At 46.9% G+C, this 26,541-nt stretch overlaps 1 protein-coding gene across 2 annotated transcripts in view; it reads left to right on the top strand.

Moving 5' to 3' along the window:
* RPTOR (regulatory associated protein of MTOR complex 1) overlaps nt 1-26,541 on the top strand; it is a 145,522-nt gene that overhangs the window by 105,976 nt on the left and 13,005 nt on the right. The window contains exons 22-29 of one of the 2 annotated variants that reach the window (XM_083804968.1): nt 4,689-4,792; nt 6,024-6,207; nt 8,019-8,129; nt 14,043-14,148; nt 15,486-15,600; nt 16,074-16,198; nt 17,469-17,573; nt 21,700-21,747. In XM_083804968.1, the coding sequence (XP_083661094.1) occupies nt 4,689-4,792; nt 6,024-6,207; nt 8,019-8,129; nt 14,043-14,148; nt 15,486-15,600; nt 16,074-16,198; nt 17,469-17,573; nt 21,700-21,747 (898 nt within the window). The remainder of the gene's footprint in view (nt 1-4,688; nt 4,793-6,023; nt 6,208-8,018; nt 8,130-14,042; nt 14,149-15,485; nt 15,601-16,073; nt 16,199-17,468; nt 17,574-21,699; nt 21,748-26,541) is intronic. The other variant, XM_083804969.1, reaches the window with a different exon arrangement.

Raw genomic sequence — 26,541 nt, 5'->3', positions numbered from 1 at the left:
TGCCATTTTAATGCGTTAGAGACTTCTTGCTTTGAAATCTGATTTTTCTCTGGAGAAAATAGTTACTTATTTAAACTCTTCCATTTGTTTTAATAATACATGTCAGTGAGTTGGTAAAGTCTGTGTTTTGGGATAGAGAATAATTTTGAGAGTGGGGACAATGAGGTCTGGCCTTCCCTGGTGATACAGATGTACAGCAAATTACTGTCAGGCTGGAGATTCCAAGCTAAGGTGAATAAGAAAAGGAAAAGTTAAAAGATTTCCATCTCTCTGTTCTAGGTGCATGAAGGTGTTTCAGCATTGTGTTTTGGAAGGCTCTTTGCAAAATAAAGTGTTAGTCCAACTATGGGATTAAAAGGGTTACAAAGAGGAAATGGATGTGCTTTTCCTGCCTTAAACTGTTTTTTCAGAACTTACTCCCTTGCTCTAGTGGAAAGAGATGTATAAATATTAATAAAGATGCAGTTGTACCCTGCAGGTGTCTTCACTAGCACCACTGTAGTTCTGCTTAGCCATCAGGAATTTTGATCATTTGTCGTGATGTCCATAGGAATGTTATGACTGGTTTGATAAATTCTGTGTTGATCCTGACATGTCTGGACGTAAATATGTTGGTACAGAAAGGAGTCCAAAAGCTCGGGTGGACAGATATCACGCATCTCATGCTGTGCTACTCAGACAGCTGCTCTCTAAGGCAATGACTTCTCAAATGGTTTTGCAAAATGATAAAAGCATTCCTGTTTATGAAGACTTCTATTTGGGGATGCTTCAGTGAACAAAATTAACTTGTTCTTATTAGCCATATTTGTTCTGTGTTAGCCATAAGGTGCATAAGGAAAGCATCGAAACGTGCAATTTGTCCAGCACTTGGGGCAGATGCATACGTGGGGGCTTAACTGCTGCGCACTTGGTGGTGGCGTGCGTTTGCTGTTGCAAGTATTACCTGGCTTAGGTAGCTTCTAAAATGGTTTCTTTTTGTGAAATGTTATTAACAGCCCACCAAAATGGAATTTAAGGCTTCAGACCGTGGGTTACGACCTGGCCTCTGCTCATTTCATCATGGACAAAGCTCCCGCTGTGAGCAGTGCTGCCAGGATTCACAGCCTGAAATCTGCCTGTCTCTGCTGCTGTGAGCTCAGATAGATTGTAGGAGTTGTCTGTCATGTAATGCAAATTATTAGCAATTAAATTTGTGTTACTTGTACACTGAAATCATTCCTTGGTGTTAATGGTGTGTTGGTTAGACATCAATGGAGCAGCCTGAATGCTTGGCCACAGGCCCACTGCCCCTTCCGAGTAAAGCACATGCAAACAATGTGTTTCTATTTTGTTGTTTGCTTTAGTTTTGAATAGAAACTAAAGTTGATTTTCTTAAAATATGTGTGTTTACATAGAGAGACATACACAGTTTCAGCCTAGGTAAAGAACTTGGATATTTGGGGTTTCATCCTCTTGTTCTAGCTGATACAAAATTTAGGGAAAGAGAGGCTTCATTTCGGACCTTGGACAGCTGAGAGTTTCTTGTATTAACAAAACACTTGCAATTTGTATGGCATTGCCTGTTACTGTTGTTGTTTTTTTTAAGCTGAAAGACCTGAACAAATTAGCCATGGGCTTATACTTCTGAATGGTATCAGAAGTAGTCCATGTTCGTGTTTGGTTAACTAAGTATTTAGCCTCAAAATGTTGCCAAGCTCTGCACTTTAAATCCTTATGATTTTTAAACATATTTTGAACCAGGCAGGTGTCAGTCATGCAACTCAGTTGCCCTGACGGGTGTTCAGACAACACATGGAGAGTGGCGTGGTATGAGAGCGTCAGAAATAAGCATTGCTACACGCTAAGACAGGGCCAGTACTGTGAGTTTGGTGACTGCAAAAGCTCAGGTTAAGAGTCTGAAATTGTAAAATAGGTATTTGCAAGGCACTGTGTGAACTAAAACCAGAATTTTTGTTTTCAAATGAGGCAAGTTCTATTCAGTTGAACGGAGCCATGAATATAGATCTTTATGTACAGGAGAACTCCAGTGGTCTTTAAATAGGGCAATGTCTTTCTGAGCAGCTGGTGAGTAGGTTGCACAGACGTGCACGCTTCCTGGATTTGAAATGTGCAGTTTTATTTCATGGGCTCATTAGACATTGCTGGTTCTCATACAGATTGCTGCTGTGTTGTGATTTATATTTATGGTGCAGATTGGAAGGGTACAACTCTCCTTCCTAGCCTGATCTTTTAAAAAATCAGAACGTGTTTTTTGTCTGTACCAAAGCAAACAAACACAAAGGACCCAGTAAGCAATGTTGGCCTTTTAAGACTTTTTGAAATCAAAATCAATTAAGGAAAGTTTGCTTCCTCCCAGGTTGCTTCATTCAGCTGTTTTTAATGGAAGGCTTGAGGCTGAACTATCCCAGAAGTTACTCCTCCAACATCACTCCTTGGTACAGCCTTTTCTGAGTATGAGCAAGCAATTCTGATGGTGTGCTCTCTCTCCCCCTGCCCCCATCCCCCTTTTTTTCTCTTTTCTTTACCTGGAGTCAATTTGAAAAATTATGGATTATCATTTCCCTTCCTGAAAAGAGATGATTTGACTGGCAGAGGAGCAAATCCCTGGGAAACGGGGAGCTGCAGCCTCAAGCAAAATATGCTGTCATGTCACTGAACTGCAGCCCTCACACGCTGCTCACTGCTTGCAGAAAAGAATATTTTTTCTGTTTTTTCCCAGGAAAAAGGAAGGCTGTCTGCCACATTCATCTCTGTCTACCCCTTCAACAAACTGTCATTAGCTGACCTTGTCCCTCTGCTGTGAAACAAGGTGACCTGACCCATTTCAGGTGACAGAGACCGCAAGGATCTTAAAACCGAGCCTCCTATGACTAATTAAAACTAGTTATGAATAATAATCCGTGACTAGTTGCTAAATTGCTTCTGCTTTCCTCCCGTTCTCGTTGTGTGATCTCCGGTGCCAGCCCCGTGGGGCACCAGCTGCTCACCGGAGACCCCGCGGCAGGCCTGACTCACCGAGCTGAGTGGCCTTAGGGCCCTCCTCACCCCCGTACGGGGCGGAGGAAAAGAACACAAAATCAGTCTGTCTTTAGCAGGAGGCTGGCTCAGGGACCGGCCTGGCTAGCCAGAGGTCGTGGCATTTGCCTTATCAGCCACAGCCAGCCGGTGTTTGCCGTGGTGTGGGTGTGCGGTGCTGTGCCGGGCACCCGCTGCTGCCCCCGGAGCCAAACAAACCGTGGCCAGGAGGGCTCGAATCCTCTTGAAGGCCAGGGAGGGGAAAAACTCCTTGGGTCATTGGAGGAAAGAGGTGTAGGGTGTCTCAGAAGGCCTTTTGGCCCCACAAGGGGCAGGCGGGCTGTGGTCCAGGCGCACACGCCTCCCATTTCGCTCTGCAGCACTATGGTGGGCGTGAAGCGCGGAGGAAATGCTGCTGTTCGCACGTTGTTGCCCTGCCTCGTAAAGGCACGGACGTGTAGAAGGCCTGTTAGCTGCCTGGCTTCCAGGAGACCTCACATGCAGTTTTTTTCTTTCTGTATGCTCGGTGTTTCAGCAGCTGCTAGTCTTACCTTGCCTGGATTAGCTTCAGCTGGAGGCAAGCCCCGGTGTCGGCACCTCAGAGCCTTGCTCAGCTCTTGTGCTGTGGGACGCGGATTTTCTCTAACGCTTGAAGAGATGATAAAAGTCAGCCTGCCTGTGGGATAGCTGTAGTTGTCCCTCCAGGTTTTTTATGCCAGTTTGGGGCTTCCCTTAAGTTATTTCAATATGTATAAAAATTCACAGAAGGCAGGGTGATGTGGAAGAGAAGGAGGGGAATCCACAGCAATGGAAGGTTTCTCCCTTGTCAGAGGGGAGGCTTGTTTGTGCAGCACAAGCAGCGTGCTCAGCCTGGAGAAATGAAAGATGGTGATGGAGCTGTCTGTTCACTCCGTTCCGCCTTTCCCTGGCTTGCATTTGAGGCCTTTCCTAGGAGAAAGGACAATAAATTCGTAAGGCTTTTGCAGAAACAGGTCTCTTGTAGCAGGTGGGAGCGTGCCGTTTTGCAGGAGCCTGGCTGTATTCTGTAGAGCTCGGAGCAACCCAACCTTGCAAACCCCTTGCCTTCCTTATGAGAGCAGATGGGAGCTGGTGTTCCTGGAAAGGGCATCTTCTGATGACCTCCAGAAAAGCTTGGCTCTTGTTAGGAGAGGTGGAGAGGCAATGGGAGGCAGCTTTACGTAGCTGCCGGATTTATGAGAAGAGCTCGGACCCGAACACGAGACCTGGGTCAGAACGGGTGCTGGGGCTGGCGAATTACTGTTGCGGTAAGAAATGCAGCCCTCCATTGCGAGGGAGGAGAGGAAGCCTTGTTGCTGAAGGAGAGCCCCTGGGCTCGGTGTTTGAAAGTTCTGGTCCAGATCTTGGGCTGTGACTGATGCGAGGGAGAGGCTGATGTGTTAGTCAGTTATTTCCCCGTAAGCAACAGAAGGATACTTTCTGGTAAGTGTTGTCAGACTAAAAGAGTAGGAAAATCATCTTACAAGTTGGGAACTGTGCAGTGGCTTTTCATATGCATTTTTAAACACCCACAGACACTGACAGAGAGCTTAACTTCATTTAACCCCAGGTGTGCAATTGTATTGCATAATAAATAACTGCAGTTGGTATTTTGTAGTCCTGGCTGTTCACAACTCTGTTGTTTTTTCCTCTAGGCAACGGTAAATGCTCGCCCCCAGCGCATCCTCGACACCTCCTCGCTGACGCAGTCTGCCCCTGCCAGCCCCACCAACAAGGGCATGCACATCCACCAAGTGGGGTAAGCTCAAGCACTGCTTTCGAGGGCTTTCGCCACAGTGGGGTTAGGTGCTCCCTGTCCCCGCTTGAGCAGCCATCCCCATTAGCTGCAGCAGAGAGAATAAATTCGCAAAGGTCTCGGTAGCTTCTTGTTTTAGTGCTGGTAAGATGTTCAGAAACAAAGGCTCTGGGGAAAGGTGGGGTGTTTCTTCCTGTTATTCTTCTTAGGACAAAGAGTAACAAGCCACACTAATTAGCTGAAGATGAATTGAAAGGGAAATTTAAATGTTGCTGATTTTACTGACACCCTCTGGCCTGACCTGCGAGGTATCCAAATTTCCCATTGAAGTCTGATCTGTTTCTGCATGTTCAGCTGATAAAAGCCAGGGTTATCTGATGATCAGCGAGTGATGCCTAAACTCCAGTGAGATAATGGTACGAGCAATGCTAGGGCTTGAAAATCTGATTGCTTCCTAAAGCATGCTGTCCGAGAGAAAACACCTGGCTTAAGATCTAGCAGCTTCACAATCAGCGTGTACCAGGAATATTCACGGTTGTAAAGGAGAGCCCAGAACTGCACGGTGATGTTTTTAATGTCTTCTGATAGTATTATGCAACCGTGCAATAACAGAAATCTTATTTTACGTGTAAATTAAAATACTTTCCCTTGGGCTGACGGGACTCCCAATCAGCACATTGAAATAAAATTGCTCATCAGTGTGCCTTGGGTCACACACCGTTACCCATGGCTGCGTGACTGTTGGATCTACAGGTTCCCAGAATTTTGACTTTCTTAGCCTGAATCTGGAGTTGGCTCAGTCAAGATTCACTCTTGGGGGCTATATGTGTTTTGGAGGCGGAGGGGAAGGATTGTGTTTGGTTGGTTTTGTGTTCTTTAGTAGAGAAAACACAGCAGGGAAGTATAAATCTTGTAATAAAGAAACAAAGCAAAAAAGTAACCTAATTCACATGCAAGAGTAAAGGCAGTGGAACAGGTAGTGGTAATGTGGCTGGTGTTATCCTCTGCCCTCCATGTTCGGTGGGTCAGCAGTGTTTCTCCTGCGAGAGACCATTGATTTGCCTTCTGCTTGTAGAAAAGCAGGTTGATTCTCAAAGGTGGGACACATGTCAGGATTGCAGTTCGCTGAGACGTGCCAGGTTTCAGGAGGATACCTATCAGAGAGGTTCTGAAAATGAGGGCAAGTCTCATGTCCACTGCTATCTAAATGCTTTTACTCTTTTTCCATTTGTAGAGGGTCACCTCCAACCACTAGTACAAGCAGCTCCAGCTTGACAAATGATGTGACAAAACAACCGGTCAGTCGGGACATCACATCCGTAAGACCTGCCAATGTAGGCAACATGGGGGTTCAGTATACTCCCCACTCCCACCAATTCCCCAGAACAAGAAAAATGTTTGACAAAGGACCAGAACAGGTAAAGAGACTTTCCTTTCAGTTCTATTTCCTTGCTCCACTGGGTTTTGTTACGCATTCTGTTCTTTGTGTTTTATTTCTGCATATCTTTTCTTCTAGCTTCTAGCTCCCTCTTACACCAGGTTAGCTTCCTCTACCCAGGAAAATAAAAATTGATTATTTTTTTCTTCAGAGTAAATTTTGTTTTATGGCTTTGATAGGGCATTACTCACTTCTGCTGCCACCGAGTAGTGTTTAATCTGAGTTGATTGTTTTTTCTTTCATAAACATTTGTCTGCCTGAGTGATAATGCACAGCCAGATCTGTGACCGTCAGATGCTTTTTCTCCAGCCTCAGCAAAGCAGGAATAGAGGATGATAAAGGGGAGATTCCTCTTCCTTTACCATACAGATCAACGTTCCTCTTGAGATACTGGTAGATGCCCTTGCGCCAGAATATTCCCCTTCATTGCAGCAGTCCTGACCCCACTCCGTGCTTGGCAGCCCCTCTTCCCTGTGCACAAGGGCAGGTGTAAGCTCAGACTAGCACTAGGAAGACCAAAGCTTATTACAGGTCACTCTGCTGGAAGACAGCTGATAGCCGAGAGCTGCAGGAGCCTCTGGGAGGAACTGCAGTGGCTCCTTTTTCAGCACGCGGGCCAACGGGGGGGTTGCATCCATTTTAGCATTCCAAAGACAGTCATCGGGTGCTGGGCATTTTTCCACTTACAGAAGCATGAAGGACTGATGTGCTGCCAAGTAGAGCAGTCCTGTAGCATGCACAAAGGAGTCTGAATGTCACCTTCAGATGACTTCAGATGAGTATGGTTGAGTCCAAGCACACTCGTGTGCTTGTGGCCACCACTCAAAGGCAGAGACTGTACTTACCGATGGGCAGCGTTCAGGATTCAGCCATCTGGCAGTAGTTGTGTGTTTACCTCTCTCTCAGAGCATTTCCAGGATTTTTCTGGTGCTTGCTCTGTGAGAGGAAACTGGAAAAGGCAGCAGGTGTGCTCTGCTGTGTCCTAATGCACAAAGTCTGGTGGAGGGGGGACATTGAGCCTCCGTTTCCCCTTCCTGGAACTATAGAAGGGAAAGATGCTCCCATCTGAAGTGGTAAGGGGTGTGAATTGCAATCCACAGGCCAAGTGGGCAGCACAGATTTCAAATGATCTGACTACTGAGAAGTAACACTTCTTTCCTTAAACTGGCATTTCTGCCTTTCTTTAACGAGCAATCTCACAGAAGCTTCTAGAGGCGCAGAGTCGATACTTCTGTGATTACAAGAAAAAACTTGTGGAAGCCTTGGTAGGAACACCTTCAGTTCTAAAGGGTTTGCAGCAGTAGTCGGGATCATAGCTCTGAAGGAACCTGGGTGAAGGGAGTGATACTTCCATTTTCTTTTTGGATGTCTTATGCTTTATAACAGACATTTAATGCATATATGCCCTTGATCTGAAGCTGGGTGCTGTGGTGCTTCATCCTGAATCATCTTCACTGCGCCACGGTTTCTCATGCCACATTCTTGGGAGATCATGAGAAAACTTGTCCCGGGACTTCATTTTTTGATACACTAATGCTTCAGCCCTGATTTATGTGGTAGCCTGATTATGTTGTGTGCTGTGCAGATGAGGTAGTTTGTGCATTCTGAACAGTTAATGTGATGACAGTGATCTTAAAGCTACGTAGAAAATTTCATATCCTTGGCAATGTGTTTGAGCTTTTTTTTTCTGCCCAGGGATCTGTCAAAGGCGATGGGGATATTATTGTGTATACGTTTTGCCCATGTGAGTGGGATGAACATGAGATAACATCCTGTTCTCTTTCTGAACAGACTACTGATGATGCGGATGATACCGTTGGACACAAAAGTTTCATTTCAGCCACAGTGCAGACGGGGTTTTGTGACTGGAGTGCGAAGTATTTTGCTCAGCCAGTCATGAAGGTAATCCTTTCTGGGCATGCTTTCTGAATCGTGGCCCTGCAGCTCTGGAAAGGTTGGGGTGCTGGTGTCCTTACTGTAGGCTGCTGGCTTAATCTATCTGCCTTCCTTTTCCCTTCAGTCTGGGGAGGGAAAGGAATGTGGTGAGCTGCATGGCCAGTCCCTATCAGAGGTAGCTAGAACAGGCAGTGACAGACGGGACAGCAATGTACTACTAGGGAAAGAGCCCAGGGCTAAAACCCTACACCTATGGAATATATTCAAGAACAAATGTAAAAACAAGGAGAGATTTTGTTGCAGGTTGCGTTACAGAGTTGCTTCGTTTTAGACATTAGGCTCGTCTTTCTATTGAAAATGGTATTAAGTTAAAAAAAATTCTCTGATTTTTTGGGTGGCATAAATACTGATTCCTTTACCTTAGAAGGGAGAATATGATAGTTATTGGAAGTCTGCATGACTGTCTGAGAAAAACTTTAGAAGCATCATTATTCTTTTTAAAGTTTAAAAAAAATACTATTACAGCCAAGAATGAGGGTGGTAATGACAAATCTCCACTGAGATCTCTTTCGAAGTGAGTGTGTTCTGATAACTCTAAGGTGGTTTTATGTGAAGTGAGAGATACACTAAAGCCTTGTTCTAGGAAAAAAACCAAAACAATAAAACAAAACAGAGCTCTTCAGAGATGAGCAAAGATCGTCAATGACTGGAAACAGAAACTTAAATTCCCAGAATCTTTTAGCCAAAGATCAGGTTTCAATCTTAAGTATGAAATCAGAACAAGCAGTAAATCTTGCCTTATTATAAGTAAATACAGTGGAACAGACCTGCAGGTACCTTGGGATTCAAGCAGCACAAACTGTAACCAAACTTTCAGCTTAATTTTTTGGAGGTGTTGCAATTTATGTGAAAAATGATGCACAGTCTGTATTAATGCCACTACCTGAGCAACTCAGCAGTGGATGTTTATATGCAGCCACTGATATTTAAATCTTCAGAATATACAAAGAAATTGTACGTTTTATGTGCTGTCTCATCTAAGAATTGCCACTGAGCCATCTGTTACTGCTCCTTCCAGCCTTTGGGTATGTAAATAGTTTGGTGATGAGGTGAGGTAATTGCCCCCAAGTTTGAGGATAGCCGAAAACGATGACATGGCAGCCAGGTCTCTGTGTAGCTTCAATTTCTTTAGAGAAACACCAGAAGGAAAGACTAGATGGTAAAGCGATTGCCTGATGCTTCCTCAGCTGCTACTGAAATTCACTTTCTTCTGATACCATTAGCAGAATAATTCATTAGAAAATACATCTGGCCTGTGGGGCTCGGTCAAGCTTTCCGCTAGGGTTTTCTCTCATCAAGATGAGTTTTGGTGTCTTTATTCAAGTCCAGAAAAGAGTACAAGAAAAGGAGGAGGATGTTGTTCCGTCTCTTAGTTCTTATTAAAAACATTTGTCTACTTTCTAAGGAAAAAGAGGGGTGTCTTTATTAATACGGTAAATCACGGTTGACAGCCAACCAAAATGCAGTCTCAATGCGTAGATGGGGAGCTGTGTGTGTAGATTTAGTACTTGGTGTGCATAAAATTGAGAAAATTACTTTGGGGGAGGAAAGAAAACATATGGAGCGTTCCCATACAAGCCAGGGAGGGGGAATCACGGCGATGGAAACTGCGGGCTTCCCTGCTCCACAGTGAGCCCCGACCAGCTCCGTGCGTCACCGTGAGAATTCAGATGCCCCAGACTACATCTGCATGCCTGCCACGTGTGCAGCGATCTGTCTCTTCAGCTTTCACTACAGCAGCAGGAGTAGTAGCATATGTGACATGAAAGGGTCTCTTAGTTTGCGTAACTGTTTTCGGTTGGTAACATTCCCTGCCTTGGGTTGTGCGTTCTGAGCACAGGCTGTCCTCAACAACAACGTTTTAGGTAAAGTTCGAGCAAAAGTAAAGCTGTGTTTTCTGGTGAAGCAAGGAAGAGAATTGATTTCCCCATTACTTTTGTAAAGCAGCTTTAAGAGGCCAAGTAGAGTTCTTCCTGCTGAAAACCTTGCACGTTACGCTGACTGATAGCGAAATGTGTGCAACTTTGTAATTAGAGTGGGTGGTGTGTGTGCAAGGGACAGGGAGAAGTCCCTCTGCTAGAGCTTTCTTTGTCATTTCTTGATTGCTGCTTATGTAATCAGGCAGGACTGGCCATCCAGTAACTCGTATGCTGGCTGAATTTCCATGGAGTGCTCCTTTCCTAGAATCTGTTCCCGCAGCAATAAGGAACAAATAGCCCTGGCTTGTGGCTGCTGTCTTTGGGGAACTTTAGCCTCATGAAAAAGGCAAAGAGTAAAGTCTACCGAGTCCTGATGGAAAAAGATGACACTGATGTTCAATTTCAATGCTTCATTTGGAGATGCTGCCTCCCATCGTAAACAGGGAAAGACAAGACAACTATTCCTGTAATGAATAAACATAAAATGACTGTGAGTGCATCTTAGTCATATTTAATTTATGAATTTAGTTTTGCTTCATAGACCTTGCTCTGAGAATGCTTTCACTGGAAAGATTGAGGGATTAATTTCCAGTGTAAATCACTGGCTGAGTTTCAAGCCATGATACCGATTTTGATTTATTGATTATCTAATCAAATAAATGGAGAAAGAAAATACTGCATTGTAAATTCTCAGTGTGCCAGGAAAAACAAATACCTACCGCAGCTCCGATTGCTACAGAAGTCGTTCCTCTTCCTAAAAGCCCTTGTGGCAAAAGGCTGTTCTGCTAACCACAGGCGGCCCTGGACCGAGCGGCACAGGAAAGCCTTGTTGCCAGCTGTCAGGAAGCCCTGAGTCAAGGGGAGCGGGAGCCAGCATCTGTTATTTCCAGGACTGGCAGAACATGCAGGCAGGAGCTGGTAAGGAGCCTGGAAGGTGAGAATTACATAAGAAATCCTTCCTGAAAAATCCCAGCCTTCGCTTCAGCGCTCTTACTGCTCTATGTCTTGGCCATCGTTCAAAGTCCTGCTAGAGAGGCGAGCCTTCCTTGCAATTGCTGCAGTCACCTTAAGCAGGGAAAAGCTGCGTTTACTGCTGAAGCGATCTGCTGAATTTTCCCTGCTCCCCTCCCAGCACTGACTTCCATATTGAGAGGGAGAGACAAAGCGTTAAAAACAAACAAACAAACAAAAACTTTGTTAGCCGTCAGATGACACTGCTTGGTGGGAGGTTTCAGAGTTGTATGGGTTTGTGTCTGGGTGGCAGCTCAGAGATGTTGGGAGTCGGTGGCGTGGCGCGATCCTCATGGCAGCGCTGTTTGTGCCTCCCACGTACCTCGGGGAGCTCTGCTTAGAGGAGAGCTGAGCAACAGCCAGAACCAGGCTGTTGTTTACTAAAATGACTTTCTAATGCTTAAATACAAGGTGGAGGGGAGGGGAGACGGAGACATGAATAATGAGCCTAAACAGCTAGCTCTTTTGAATAATTTCTGCTTTTCCAGCCAGCAGCAGCTGGGCTGGAGGTCACTGCTCTCCATTACACACGCGTCCTGCGCGGCTTTGCCACAACAAGTTCCCCTGTGGCTGTTCTGTGGGGTTCATATTCTCATAGATCGTGGCACAGTCCTGACAAGATCATGCATGGGAACAGGAGGAAAGATTTACCTGCATGCTCCAACTCTTCCTGCTCGCTGCAGTGCTGGTCTAAGGGCATGCTAAGGGCCGTCTGCTCCGCTGCTTGCAGGTGTTACGCAGGACACGGCAGGCAAGCCTTTCTGGAACGGAAAGCCCAGTGCTGCCACCAAAACCCCTTCACCAGTTTCCAGCAGCTGCTGTGGCAGATGCTGCCCTAGCGAGGGGCGCGTCTGGGACCGGGCAGTGCAGCGCTCGCTGCTCTCGGAGCGTGGCCTGGCAGCCCCAGCCTGCACCTCTGCCTTTCTGCACTGCTGCTCCTGTTTCTGGGAGCCCGCAGGCTGTCTCCCTCCCATCAGAGGATTTCACAGCGTGGACATTTGCAGTGGGTATGCTTCTGTTTGTGTCGGAGGCTGGTCTTGCCACGTGCAGCCCACTGATGCTGTGGTGCGCAGGCTTAGTGCTCCGGGAGCCACGTGCTGGGAGATCCCGTTACTGGAGGAATCGTTATTACTGAAATCAGATGATAAAGACAGCTTCCAGCTCAGTCTCCTCAGAAAAGTTCTTTTTCTCCACCCGGCAGCTTCTTTAAGCTGATATTCTTTATCTGCTAGAAAATGGAAGAGTTCCTTGCTCAGCTGCACAGCTGTTTCTTAGCCCTAAGCTGGGAAAGCTGCTGAGTGCCTCTGGGAAGATTTGCCATTCTGTTCATGCCCTCTTCTTCCTCTGGCCTTTTAGGTCTGCCTTTAATTTATTCCCAGAGAAGCCAGATTTTCATTAAGGTGTAGGTGTAATCTCGCTACTCTCAAATCTCCTTTGATGTATTTTATCTTAGGTTTGTTTATTGCTTTACATTATTGGTCATTTGTCATCGCCTTTCTAATAAATCTCGTATTCTTGAAAAACTGAAATAGCAGTACTTTTTTTTTTTTTTTCTAGCAGGTATGGTAGGTTTCTTATCTTAAAGAGGCAGCAATTCAGCTCAGTACTAGTTGTTTTCTAAAGCATAGTACATTTTGAAGATAGTACATATAATAGTGGCAGATGATTTAAGTGCTTTCTTGTTCAGGAAAAAAGTGCGTGTTTGTGGGGAAGAGGGAAGGAGCAAAAGACTTGGTCTTTTATGTCTCCTTTCTCCAAGACTTACTCCTTTTGGAACAGACATCATCAAAGGAAGCTAGCTCATCTTCTTAATTGATCCAAGGATGTTTCTAGAGCAGTGACATTACTAGTCCTAGAGATTTTTTTTAAGCATTAAAAAAAAAGACCTGTTATATCTTCCGTAATGGTTTTGGGGATGAAGTCATGTGAGTTTATTCCTTTTGATCCTGTACTTTGGCTAAGGACACAAATAGCCATGATCTCGGTGCAGCATCTTGACTTACCTTGCCTGCCAAGGCCCTGGCAGGAGCTGCCGGGGGTGCCGCTGCCTGCAGAATCCAGCCCCAGCTCTTCTGGCTCGAGGACAGATTTTGCAGGAAAGCCGTGTTAGCAGGCAGAAGCCTGGAGCTATGGAGTGTGAATAAATATAATAAAATAGGTCAGAATGGTTGTATACTGCTCAGGGCCTCTATCCAATTTCAGGTGGAAGAGTGTGTGTAATCAAGCCCAGATCACACAGAGGAATCATTTTCTTGCAAACAGTTCTGGTATGGGAAACTAAAACAGTTGTCGTTACTAGTAAATGTGATGTTGGTAACTTGAGCATCTCAGGGATTCAACAGTAAAGCAATGCATTTTTTGGCCTGCAGCAGTCTGTTAGTAATGAAAGATTTTAAGATGTGTTCCTAGCTTTCTGTCTGCATCAAAGCCGTGTTCCCTCTTTCATCTCAGGATTGCTATGTGATGCTTTCAGCTGAAAAGTTTTATGCAGAGTAATCTGTATTGCACTGAAATTAGACTCTCAACTCCTTCCCTCCCCAAGCAGTGTAATGACTGTGCAGCAGGAGGGGGTTCCTCGCCAACCCATCCTGTGTGCTACGGCGGCAGATGTATGATTTGAATGCGCGTAGCTCTTCAGAAACTCCCTGTCATTCACTGCGGAGAAATGCCTGTGGCTTAAAAACAAAACAAAATATAGGGCAGCAAAAGGAAAGGGGAAGATTTTACAGATGATGGGAAGGTTTAGATCAGAAAGATGCTTAAGTATTTAAAAGCGTAAGATCCCACGAGCTCCTCCACTTACTGCCTGGAGATGCTAAAAATATTTTTTTTGGTCTGACATGCATGCATACGAACCTTTATTAAAAGTAATACGTGGAGCTTTCATTTACTGTTGTTTTGTTTTGTGAACGTATTGATATATTGAAAGATCCCAGAAGAACATGACTTGGAGAGCCAGATTCGCAAAGAGAGAGAGTGGCGGTTTCTGCGCAACGCTCGGGTCAGGAAGCAAGCCCAGAAGATCATCCAGAAGGGTGAGCTTCCCTCTTTCCCGTGCTGCAGGTAGCTTCCTGGGGCTCCTAGCGTAATTCCCATTAATAATGCCTTCACAAGGCAGTGGTTGGGCCAGAATTCTTTTAACGTGGGAATTTATTCCGAGTCACCCCGTGAAGTGCCCTCAGGAGCCTGTGGACCTAAACGATTCCTGCCTGGTGCCTCGAGGGGCGCGGGCTGGGCAGTGGCAGCAGCGCGAGCTCCCCGCATCCTCCCTGGAGGGTTCCCAGGGGGCAGAGCCGTTCGGGTGCCTGGTGGTCCTCCCCTGGGACGCCAGCTGAGGCACACGGAGCTGGAAAAGCAATTTTGCTGAACGAAGTGCTGCTCGAGGCTCAGCCTGCTGGGGGAACCTCGTTCTCCGGAGGTTTGCAGGGCTCAGGTCAGCACAGTGGGCAGCGTAATGTCGCGAAACTGCAGCATATCATAAACCAGAATAGTAAGGAAATGAAACGGGAGCCCAGCAAATGGCTTGGGGGATCTTTCTGAGTACAAAAAAGAGGATAGTTTGTGCTTGCCTGAAGAAGTTAAATTTTTTTTCTAGACAGCGTTCACATTTGGTTGCTTGACCTGAGCAACTGCGATGCCAGTATTCATTTTAAAAAAGGAAATTAGGAAATAGTAAAAAGAATTAAGATAGACTTAGAATCCTTTAATGAAAATTAGATTAAATGGATGCGTTTTGAAACTAACTGGAACTGAGTAAATGTCTCTTGAGCTTGCAGTTTTGTGTGATGAATTCGTGGTGTGCCAAAAATGCAGTTTCAGGGATCCCAAAACTGTTTGTGAATCACAAACTGTTCTGAAGAGGGGGAGGGTAAGGTATTTAGCTATCAGTTTAATGTCTCGGTGGAAAATATATTTTTCATTTGGAAATTAACCTAGCATCTAAAAGAACTGAAGCAAAAGATTAAATAAATAATTTGCAAGCTAAATTGAAATACTTTTAAGTTGAATAAAGTAAGTTTGTTTTGTTTTATTTTTGGAAAAAAAAAAAGGTGGGGGGGGGGTCCAACACAAGCTAGTATTTCTTCGGACTTGGTTGGGCTTGCTCTGTTCTCTTCAATGACCAAAATAAAGGATCCCATGATCTGTCCCCACCGCTTTCAGTTCGTACCTTAAGCTAGGCCACGAGACAACGTGGAGGAGGCAGCGCTGTTGGGTACCGGGAGGCCGAGAAGGCTCCTGCAGGAGGAGGGTGGTGGTGGGCCCTGGTGAGGAGCCCCCGGGAGCAGGAGAGGGCTGGGGGCTGGGGGCTGAGCCTCCTCCGTCCCTGGGGAGCTCCCAGGCGCTGAGCCCTGGCTGCCTCCTGTCCCCTCAGGTATTTCCCGGCTGGACGATCAGATCTTCCTCAACAGGAACCCCGGCGTCCCCTCCGTGGTGAAGTTCCACCCCTTCACGCCCTGCATCGCCGTAGCCGACAAAGACAGCATCTGGTGAGAGCTGCTGGAGAGTTCTGGCAGGCCACGGCAGAACGTGTGCGGCCTGTGGTTACGTGGCACGTGCAGTGTGCGTGGGTTATCTCAGGGAAGGGTTGTGGTCTGTTGTTCTTTTCCCCGCTCCCTTCCGGGGCCAGCCTTCCCTTTCGGAGGGCAGGGAGACGGGGCCGAAGTCCTGGGGGTCAGTGGTGCAGTCGTCAGCGTTGCACCGGGTCCTTTTCTACGGGAGGTGCTGGGCAGGAGGGCTGCAGGTGGGTCCTGACAGTTATAGCCCTTACCAACAACTGGGCTTTTATTCTATTTCTTTTGCAGAAGGTGGACCTCTGTTACTAATAAAATGATGCTGAATACTGAAGGAGGAAAACAAATAGAATTGCTATGCAACGTGGACACTTTTTAGTTTAGCTGCTATGAGTAGATCTCTTCTATAGCTTGCACAAGAACTAACCTGATATTTTTTCTTCCCACAGTTTTTGGGACTGGGAGAAAGGAGAAAAGCTGGACTATTTCCACAACGGGAACCCTCGGTACACCAGAATCACAGCGATGGAGTACCTGAATGGACAGGACTGCTCCTTGCTGCTCACTGCCACAGGTAGGTGATGCATGTTCCCGTGCATCGTGGCAGAATTCAAGTCTGTGTGAGCTGTTCTGGACCTCTTGCTCTCCCCACTTTGAATGTGGCCCAATTCAGCCCTTCCCCTCCACTGTGGCTTGCCTGTGTGGTCTCAACTGAGGAGGCACTTCCAGGATCAAACATGAAAATTGCTTCTGGCAATACTGAAATATCTGAGCCACTTAAGTAAGTGCCGCAAATGCTCTCAATTAACTGAAAAATCAAACACTTGCTGAAACCATTTCCCATCACAGCTCTATTTGTTACGACATTTTGAGTCTCTACCTATCACTGCAAAGTCATGGTAAGCTCCTACACAACAGCTCGGGCAATGTGCTTTTAGTCGGTTAAAAGCTGCTGCCCAGGGCTGAAGCAGAAATCATGCTGCAATCAACATATAAGAAATCAGATTTTGTTACTTGTGCTGTTTTAAGTCTAGAGCAGACAGGGCTTATTTTAAGCACTTCTCAAACAGTTCTGAGCTTCTGGGTGAGTCTCTCTAGTCCTTATATCTCACCCAGGGGACAAAGTTCTCTAGAATGCCCCGTTGCATCATGTAAGGTAGCGTGAAGAGCTCTTTTCCATTCATTGGTCTGTAAAGCTGTGAGTAAGATACGCTTCTCTCCCAAGGAACCATTCTAAACCTGTCAGTCTAAGTGTTTTCAATAGCTTTTCAGACTTCATGCTGAAACGTACAGGTTGGGTATAATTAAGAGAGGTGGAAGAGGATTTGAGAGGGCCTTTAGGACATTTTTCTTTCAATGTATTGATTCTTAGCACAAAAGTTTCACAGGTGGGGAACAAATTGAAAAAAATACATCATGTTCTTGAAAGATTTGCTGCTGATGGGCTGGGCTTTGATTCAGCTTCTTCTGTGGGGTTGTATTTTGTATTTAGGAGGGTATTTTTGTGGAACTTAGTACCAGTAGCAAGGAGGACAGAGAAAAGTCCTAGTTAAAATGTATTGGTCAAAGACATAGAGCAACATCTAATGTCAGGTGTTGTTTGTGGGAAGGAGAAAAGCTCTTCCAGAACAGTTCCCCGTGGAACAATCCTTTAGACTTTATGGATGTAAGATTAAAGAAAAAACAACTCTAATAAAAAGTATTAAATTCAAGCGACACTCTCAGTTTTGGAGTTTGTATGACTCCAATTCTGCTTCTCTTCTTCTCTGTATTGTGCACGAGTAATTATGAGGGTGGCATCAGCGGTGGCATTGCATTGTGTTCTCTTTTCTGTGCTTCCCAAGATGATGGTGCCATCAGAGTATGGAAGAACTTTGCAGACCTGGAAAAGAACCCAGAGATGGTAACTGCTTGGCAGGGGCTGTCAGACATGCTGCCAACTACACGAGGTAGGTCCCCACTAAGATTTCTTGTGGGAGGTGGGGCGGAGGGGTTAAAAACGATTTGTAATGTTAGGGCTTTTTCTAGGGATGGGTAGAGTAAAATGGGTTTCTCAACCTCAGCCACCAGTAACATCCTTGTTTAACAGTCTCTGCCTTTCTGGAATGGCCTTAGGCCAAGTCTTGGTGAGGAATTACTTTTCCAGTTCTCACAAAACGAACCAACAAAACTAAAAGCCCAACACAACAACCTCACATACGTGCTGAAAAACAACCAGAGCAGCCTCTTGCTGGGGAGCAAAAGGGCACGAAGTTCTTGTCCTTCACAAGCTTCACAGCAGCTGTTTTGGCCAAGCGTTCCTCTAGGCTGTTCCTAAGGAGAGAGCTGTAGAACAACGGTGGAACTGGGCACTGTCCTGCTCTGCGCTCATGGTGGTCGGAGGTTACTCCTTCCCTGTCGGTGGGATAGTGGCTCACATACTGCCTCTTTCTTTCTGATGGGCTGCTCAGCCTTTGCACAGCTTTGCATGTCGCACCTCTGACTTCATTTAGCTCAATTTTAGCACTTAATCTCCACTGCTCATTGTGGGTCAGGAGGTGGCAAGAGAACATGCAATCTAGATCTGACGCATACGGGACAGCACAGTTAAACATTGACCAGCTTTGAATGTTAGGAAACGTAGAAAAAGGTGTAAAAAGGGGCACTGGTGTCCAGCCATACACAGGATGAAACCAAAAGACTAGTTTAGGTAACCCTGAAGTCTGTTTTCAAAGACGTTAAAGGAGGTGGTCGTTTTGTCCTCCTGAGACCTGATAATGTACTGATGCTCTAATGGTGATTCTCTGTCACTTGAATATTTTTAATCAAGGCTACAAGTTTTACTAGGTGCACGGTCGTTCAATCAGTGCTTGTGGGATTGATGCAGGAATTGCTGGGTGAGGTTCTCTGGCTTGTGCTGTGCAGGAGGTCAGATGAGATGACCATCATCATTCATTCTGACCTTAAAATCTGACAGTTCTCATTTTGGAGCCTGCGGGGCTCATCACAGGAGTCTGACACAGCTCTTTTAGCTATTCATTGGATTTTACCAGTGCTGCCTTGTTGAGCTCCTATTTGTTGTGTTTTCCTTAATACCTCATGGTCCATCTCTGGTGTTTTAGCAAAGAGAAACTGCATTTGAGGTAATGTTAGGCTTTGTGCCTTGCTGAAATATGTGCACAAAACTGATTAGAAGCTGCTGGAAGTTTGCAGCATACTGTGAAAATTGCCGTGGTCAAAACCTGCTCTTTGCAGCGATGTCAATAAAAGTAGGACGAAAGCAGTGGTAACGCACAGTGCATTCCTCCTTAGGCAGAGAGGAAAGCAATCAGTAGTTATCTCAGGTTGCCCTTTGTAGCGTTCAGTTGGTGAGTATTGCTTTCTTGTCAACTTCGGTTTTCGTGAAGGACGTTGGTTAACGTTTGCCATGCCTGGGTTCAGGATCTTGCTTCCTTGGTGCTGGTAATGGACTCACCCAAACAGCCGATGTCCGGGAATTCCCCCCGACTGCTCTTAGCACATCACCGGCTTCTTGCTGCATCATCACTTGTGGTCAGGGAAGATGCTGACAGCTGTAGACCAAACCTTCAGGCTAATTCTTTTTCCTGCCTTACTTTCTACGTGCACCTTACAGAGGCATAGCATTTGCTGATCTTACCTTACTTTCTACAGGGCTTTAATGTAGAAGAAAGGGTTGTACCAGAGCATCAATGTTTGATGTTGCAAAATAGGTTACCAGCTGAGGCAAGAGCTGATTTAGCTGTAAGAGTTGAATGGTTACACTTGCCAAAACAAGTGTGTTGAAACTTTTAAAGCTGTTCTCTTTCAAATGTTTTTTGCCCTTTTCCTTCTGGTAAGGTCTTAGGAAGTCTGGGCCCTGTTTTCTTTGCCTTTCACCTTCAGAACAATAGAATTAGGTTCAGAAGAAGAAAAGGGCAGGTTTTTTTGTGGAGAGAGAAATAACTGTGCTCACTTCAAAAGAGCTATGTAGACCAAGTCCCCTTGGAAATGAGACGCTCCATTGAACAGTCATCTTTTGCTGCCAAGCCCACAGTTGTGGTCCAGCACTGGCTCATAAAACTGAGGATGCATCTTTGAAGCTGCAGAGCTCAGGAGTTTTAATGGGGTTTGTTTGCTCTCAATATTGATTTCCTTCTCTCTTCTCCCATCCTTTTCTCCCATGTTATGCTCATTTCTGAATTTAATAATCTTCTCGCAACCTGAATACTGACTTTTCTAGGCAGTTGTCCCTCTTATAAAAGGAGGGAGGGATATACAAAGCCCAAGCACATCCTCTGGAAGCTTGAAAAGCGTCACTGGGTTGTCAAAGTAATGGGAAGTGGACAATAACAGACGCTAAGGGGCTGCTGGGTATGGGGGAGTGATCCAAAGTGAGGTACAAAACCTAAACTTACTCTCTTTGGGCCTTGCTTGTGTCACGCAGCTCAAGGTAAGAGAAATGAGCTAATGCAGCGAAGTGAGTGTTAACCCCCGTCTGCACTGCGGGGCTCGCCCAGAAGCAGCTTGGCCCCAGTTCATTGCGCTTTAGTTAACCTGAGACTCAGACCCAGGGTGGGGGAGCCTTTAATTAAACATTGTCAAACTGCTGTGCGGGCACACTTTTTATTTCTCTTCTTTTTCCAATATGAGATCTGTTGATTTTGATCTTAGATCTGCACTGACGGTGCACCAAGAAAGTCTCTTAAAATCAGGATGTTTATGGTATCAACTGCTCTAGCAAAAAGCAGTGTTACGTTTTGTCTCACCTGACAAATATGAGAGAGGGGTGGGGAGAGAAAAAGGCAAAACACATGTTGTTAATTGCCGTAGTGTTTCAAGCCATGATAGATTTTGCAGAGAAGATGTAGGAAAAGGTAAGCATTTTCTAGTGAGCGGTGTAGGAAGAATGTAAATCTGACGTGCTCCAAAGCTGTGATTTCACAGCAGGAAGCTCCTGGAGTTCAGGCAATTCCTATAGAAAGGACGTTGGAAAGCTGCTGTTCCTGTGATGGCGGGAGCTTGCAGGGCAGCACGGTAACCCATCGCCCGGCGCCTGTGTGAGAGCTCAGTTCGGGGTTGCTCTGACTTTGTTCTCTCCAGCTGTCTGCTGCGACAAGCGGTCACACAAGTGCTTCTGCAGGTTTTTTGTGTTGCTTCTTTGTGACAAAGGGAAACGAGGTGTGGTCCCCCAGTCAGGATGGCTTTGCCCTTTGAAGCCCTGCAGCTCTGGAGTTCGGACAAACAGAGAAGTGTAACCGGCTGCTTCCCGACTGCCACGGCCTGCCTCTCGGCTGGGCCCTCCCCAGGTCCCTGCGTGCTGCTTGCTGGGCCGGCGTTGTTTTCCCTTGTGTGGTTCAGCAAGGAGAGCCAGAGCCTCACTCCGCGGGGGCCCAGGAGGGCCGGACACCTCCTCGGGGTCTCCTCCCGAACGCCCGGGCTCCTGTGCTCGGGCTTTCCAGGGCCACCCCGAGCCGCCTCCCATTCCCCGCTGGCTGCAGTGTTCTCTTACTGCCCGGGAGCTGACAGTGGATAGGAACTAACCCGTGTCCGTGGCTCGCTTCCCACGTAAGGGCCGTTTAAATGGAGCTCTTGTAATGTGTGTGTGCCCCGGGTGCTGAAGGAGGTGGAGGAGGGGGCGAAGGAGCCGCGGTACAGCCGCACGAGCCGCCTGCAGCCGGGCCCTTCGTGGCAGCCACTTGGTGTGTGGTGTGTGGTTCGATTTGTGCAGATGCCATGAGCTATTTGGATTTCTGTCTGTCACTTCCTGATACATTTCACTTCAGAACAGGGACCAGATCATACAAAGGAGTCTCCTTGTTCGAGAAGAAATGTCAAATCTGTGCTGTTGTCAGGCAGCCAGAGCGCTCACTGCACACACGACAAGCGCCGCTGTTGATGGCTCCCAGGAAATGCTGTGACTGAACTAATGCCTGCTCTCTGGATGGAGGCATGTGCTGCTCTTGGTGCTTCTGCTTCTCTTTTATGTCCTTTCCTTTGATTTGAGTTGCTTTTTCTAATCCTTTTTTAAGATTTATTTTTGCTCTGGCTGACCAACTTACCCTTAGCGTCAACCCCTTAATCCCTGTCTTCTCACAGGTCTGGCCCGAAGGGTTTCAATCTATCTTGACAGAAGTAAACAGGGAGGTGAGTGCTTTCTTTCCTGTTACCTATGACCAGTTGGGGTGGGAAGGAGCTCCTCGTCTGACGTCTGGTTGGTTGACTGTTGTTTTTTTTGGCATTGTTTTTGAATGATTGCTGGGTCCTTGTGGTTCCTGGAAAGCTTTGCTGCTTCTCCCTCTCCCACTCCTTGCCTTGTGTATGTGTCTGTAACAGCCGTGAGCGGTGCAGGGAGGGTGCCGGTGCTCTCTTGGGAAGCTTAGCCAGCCACCAATGAAAAGGACAAAGATTCGTGTCATTCTTGGAGCTTTCTGCAGCGAGAGGAAGCATGGGTGGGTTTCTGGGATGCAGAGATCTCTATTTCTAGGAAGATCTCAAAGCATCCCTGGACAAAGGAGTTTGACAGGTTCCACATGTGAGCGGCTGTTAAGCTAATGTGGTGCTGGGGTTTATTTGTAATGCACTTTTGCTATAAATATCATCTGAAAAAGAGAAGCTTTTCAAGAATCTTTTACGAATCTTACCCGGGAGGCTTAGAAGAGTGGTCGTAGTCTTTTGGCGAGAATATGCCCAATAAATTGTACAAGTTCTGTTCTTTCATGTGGAAGAAAGGTAAATGAACTCCCCAGCCGCCGGCTTGTAGAAGCCAGGGCTGCGCGGAGCCTGCATCGTTGTGGAGCCTGCCCCCTCCTCTGCTGCCGAGGTCTTTGGGGGAAAGGGATGGCTGATGTGTCAGGGCATCCTTGTGTGCCTGCACCTCCAGGGATGTGAATGTTGACGTAGCCTTCCCGGGCTGTTCATCAGTCATTAATATTTGCTGACTGATAAGAGCTGAATGTGTCTGTAGTGATGAATAGAGCAAAGGTGACTGCGGTGCTGTGCAGTTCGAAGCTCTTCAGCTTGAGGTCTTTCCAGATCTCTTACTGTTGGGAGCCTAGGATAGAAATTAGCAAAGCTGATGCGTTGCTTTCAGCATTCTGGCTCTGTATTTCACTCAAAAATCCACTGGCCAATGGAAAGGCTAAAATTACCTCGAGCTGGCTGCGGGGAATTCCCCGCTCCGGTAAAGCAGGCGTCTGAGCAGCTTAAGGAAACACCGGCCACTCCTTCGTGAGATCAGTGCTACTAATGCCGAGCAAGTGCACTCTGTCCCAAGCACACAAATAACTGTGAATCAATATAAAAGGGTCATTAGCATTTTCCGACCAGGCGTTTTCCTAGTGAAATATTCAGCAACAGGATTCCTTCTCCCTCACCAAGGAAGTCTTAAAAACATAGGAGATCAGCCATTTGCTTGGCAGCGGAATAAATCAGCTGTATTCAGTTAAAATGTGCTCATTTTGTCGCTAAAGCACCAAAAATCGGCTCTCACTGCCTAGCCTTCTGTGGGCATTTTGCTGAATGAAAGCTAAGGATCTGTCTCTCCGTTCATGCGTCGCTGGATGCCGGGTGAGGCAGGAGTCACCGGGCGCTGCTGTACCGCAGCTCAGCGGCGCGCTGCAGGAAGACCAAGGGCTCAATAATGGTCCAGGTCGTATCGGGCCACTCCGTGCAAGTCAGCACAGAAATCCCTAAAGTTCACAGTGAGCACAGAGCGAAGCCTGCAGCTGGCAAGTACAGCGTCCCGAAGGCAGCTGAGCCAGCAGGAGTCTCGGGGTGCCTTAGTGTGACCCTCTGCCCGGGCTGCTTCACCTCCTGTTCCGGCAGAGCTCCCTCGGGGTGTCTCAGCACGCCGCTAACCAAATGTGCGGTACGAAGCAGGAGATGTTGTTAACAAGAGGGTGTACATCTGACCTGTGCGCACTTCTATCCATCGCTGCCTCGTGGGGGTTTTTAGTTCTGATGTGTAAACAGCCATAATCTGTCCTACCTCAAGAAAAATTCTACTTATGCCAAGCAGGGAAGAAAAAGCACATAGTTGCCAGTTCCCTGCTTCCTTCCTGCTCCCCCAGGGTTTCCGATACAAAACGAAGACGTCAAATACCTGCTTTGCAGAAAAACAGGACCTTACCCTCTGGAGGCTCTGCTCTGCTTTGAATAATGCTGACTCTTCTGGCAGTCTGTGAGCAATCCAGATGGGAGAGGCTGGAAAGGCAGCCCGAGCATTCTTAGAAATAAAAGTTAGCCTCCTGGTGGGAGGTGCCACGGGGAGCTGCAGGGCTCCTGAGCCACGTGGGGCAGCCTGTGCCAGAGGAGCCTCAGCAGAGGGAAGGCTCTAACCTGCAAGAGGAGCAGATCAAAATCAAACGGAGCTTATGCTGGAGAACAGGAGGGGGAGAGAGAAAGGTAAAGTGAGTCTTCCCACACCTCCCAGGGGCTGCTACCATGTCCTTTAGGAATAAGAAGTTCGGGAGAACCTCTTTAGTTCTGGTCAGATATTTTTACAGAAATAAAATAATTGGAGGAGTTTCAGCTCCAGGGGTTTGTGTTCTTTCAATTGGCTTCCCAGCATCACAGGTACTCTTTCCCCTTGCTGTGCATAGTCCTTGGCAGGAGAAGAGTGACACTTATTGAAAGGATGTTGTAGAAATTAATGAAGAGTGAGGTCACACCACCCTCCCACTGCTTCCTGGAAATTAAAACAGTGATGCGCCTCATTGCTCAACCAGGAGGGCCCGTGATTAAAAAATCATCAGTCAGAATCGGAGATGCTTTTATTCTGTGGTCTGTGTAGGTATTTCTGATCTCATTGAAATGCCCAGTGCAAGTTGGCCACGTTCCAGTCATGATAAAAATAAGTGCAGACACCCAGAATGCAGCTGCTTTCAGCACCACTGTTATTTATTGAAATTTATACAAGGAACTATCCCATTGAGACAAATATTTGATGCTCAGGGGGAATTCTGAGGGAACAGCAATAGAAAGTTACAGCTTCAAGAACGGTTATTGATGTGTTGCTATGTGTATCATCTCGCATCATGCAGAACTGCAAGTATTTGTGTTAAAAGACTCAACAAAAAAAATACTGTTTGTTTTTTTTTCCTGAATTGTGGAAGATTTGTTGCTTGCTATCTGAGAATGTAACATTCCTTATGGGAAAGTGTTAACCTTAATTAATGATGCATTAAAGGAACTGTGTTGTTAGGGTCTTGTCCCTGCAATTCCTCGGCCTCTGGGAGTGCCACGGTCCCACTCCCAGCCTTTGTCAGGCAGGTGCGGAGGTGTCACAGCGCTGCCTCTCGTTGCTCCGCTTCTGTAAGTAGGTGGGTGCTCGGAAATAGGGCAGCAGGTAATACACGAACCTCGTGAGGTGGCTCACACAAGGAGCTGAGCTTGCGTTTGCGGAATACATCATTACCCTTTTGCCACAGTAAGGCTGGGAGGCATCTTACGTGACACCTGCGAGCCAGAACACAGCAGGTGAGCTGCGGTCTCGGTTGGAACATCCTGGAGAAGGACCTCTGTTAATTAAAAAGGAAATGGCAATTAGTAGTATGTCCCCATTTGCTTCTCATCCCAAAATACTAGGAATTTCACATGTAAACATGAGCCAATGCTGTGTCATTTCCACCACGAAAACATTTGCCCTTACCTAGAAATAGTTCAGCTATTTCTGTTCCGTTTCATACCGCGTGTGTCAGCCTCGAATTTAACATTTCGCAGTCAGGAGAAGCCTTCCCCGTTACACGCTGCCGAACAGCTTAGGGGAGTATACAAAGGCTTTTGTTCTTTCCAGACGTTTAATTCCAGTTTAGCATTTCACCCGGCTGCGTGCCAGAGCAGCCTCGGAGGCTCGTGCAGCCCCGGGCTGCAGCCGTGCTCCCCGCAGTCCCCGCAGCCGCTGCGCCGGCACGCGCGCGACCTCTGCAGCCGGAGCCCAGCAGGTCGGGGGCTGCAGGAGAGCTGCTCCCTTCCCACCCTGAGGAAGCCAGGGCTTCTCCGTGCCTGTGCCTTCATGCAAATATCCTGGTATTTCTGTTGCTTGGGGCAATGTGAGCACCCTGTAAGCTGGGGAGAAGCAAGGATGGTATTTTCTTGAGAGAACAAGGCTGGCAAGAGAAGAAGATTGCTTGTTACAGGATGAGCGAAGTGCTCAGAGAGCACTCGCCTCTCCCAGAGCAGAGGTTAGCGTTACACAGGCTCGGTACGTTTTATAAGGGAGGCAGGAGCTGCGTTGTCTCCATGTCAGACCCCGAGCGGCACCACGCACCGATGTGAAGTTTTGGAGCCAGCACAGTGAGAGCTGCCCTGTGTGAATCGCCCCCCTCCTTTCCTCCCGTCAGTTCCTGTTTCAGGGGTAAACCCTTGTCCTTTCTACCCAGTAACCTCTCATGGGAGCTCTCTGTACTGCTTTTACATAAACTGACGCCACTCTGGGGCTTCTTCCCCCAGTGAAATATTTTCAGTGATTACATTCCCCGCAGATGCACCCAGGGAAGCTTAGACAGCGGCAGCGCAAAAGCTGCCACCCCTCGCTCTGAGCTCACCGTCGCTGTCCCCCACCACAGGAGGTGCTGGGACCTCAGCAGGTCGGGGGCTGCTGGCACCCGTCAGACTGAAGGAAATCGTTGTCTTCAAACCGGGGGATGTAACCGGAAAATCGGGAACTTTAAAACTGCCTAAGAGCACGTTGCTTACTTAACTCCATCAGCGATGGTAATGGCGATATCTATCTCAGCCTGCCAGGTTTATCTTGTCGCATGGGCCATAAACAAGATGACAAATGAAAACACTTCAGTGATGTTTATCATCTAAATCACTGCCTGCTTGTTTGCCTCAGCTCTCGAGCAGCCCTCTCTGCTGCCAGGCAATCTGAAGTAACAATCAATTTGACTCGCAAGATAAAGATACAAGCGCTCAGCTTAGCTGGGAGTCCTGAAT

The sequence above is a fragment of the Anser anser genome, assembly GCF_964211835.1.
Source record: "Anser anser genome assembly, chromosome: 19".
In the NCBI taxonomy this organism is placed as follows: Eukaryota; Metazoa; Chordata; class Aves; order Anseriformes; family Anatidae; genus Anser; species Anser anser.
The sequence above is the reverse complement of the archived record's forward strand: the minus strand, read 5'-3'. Positions and strand labels throughout refer to the sequence as shown.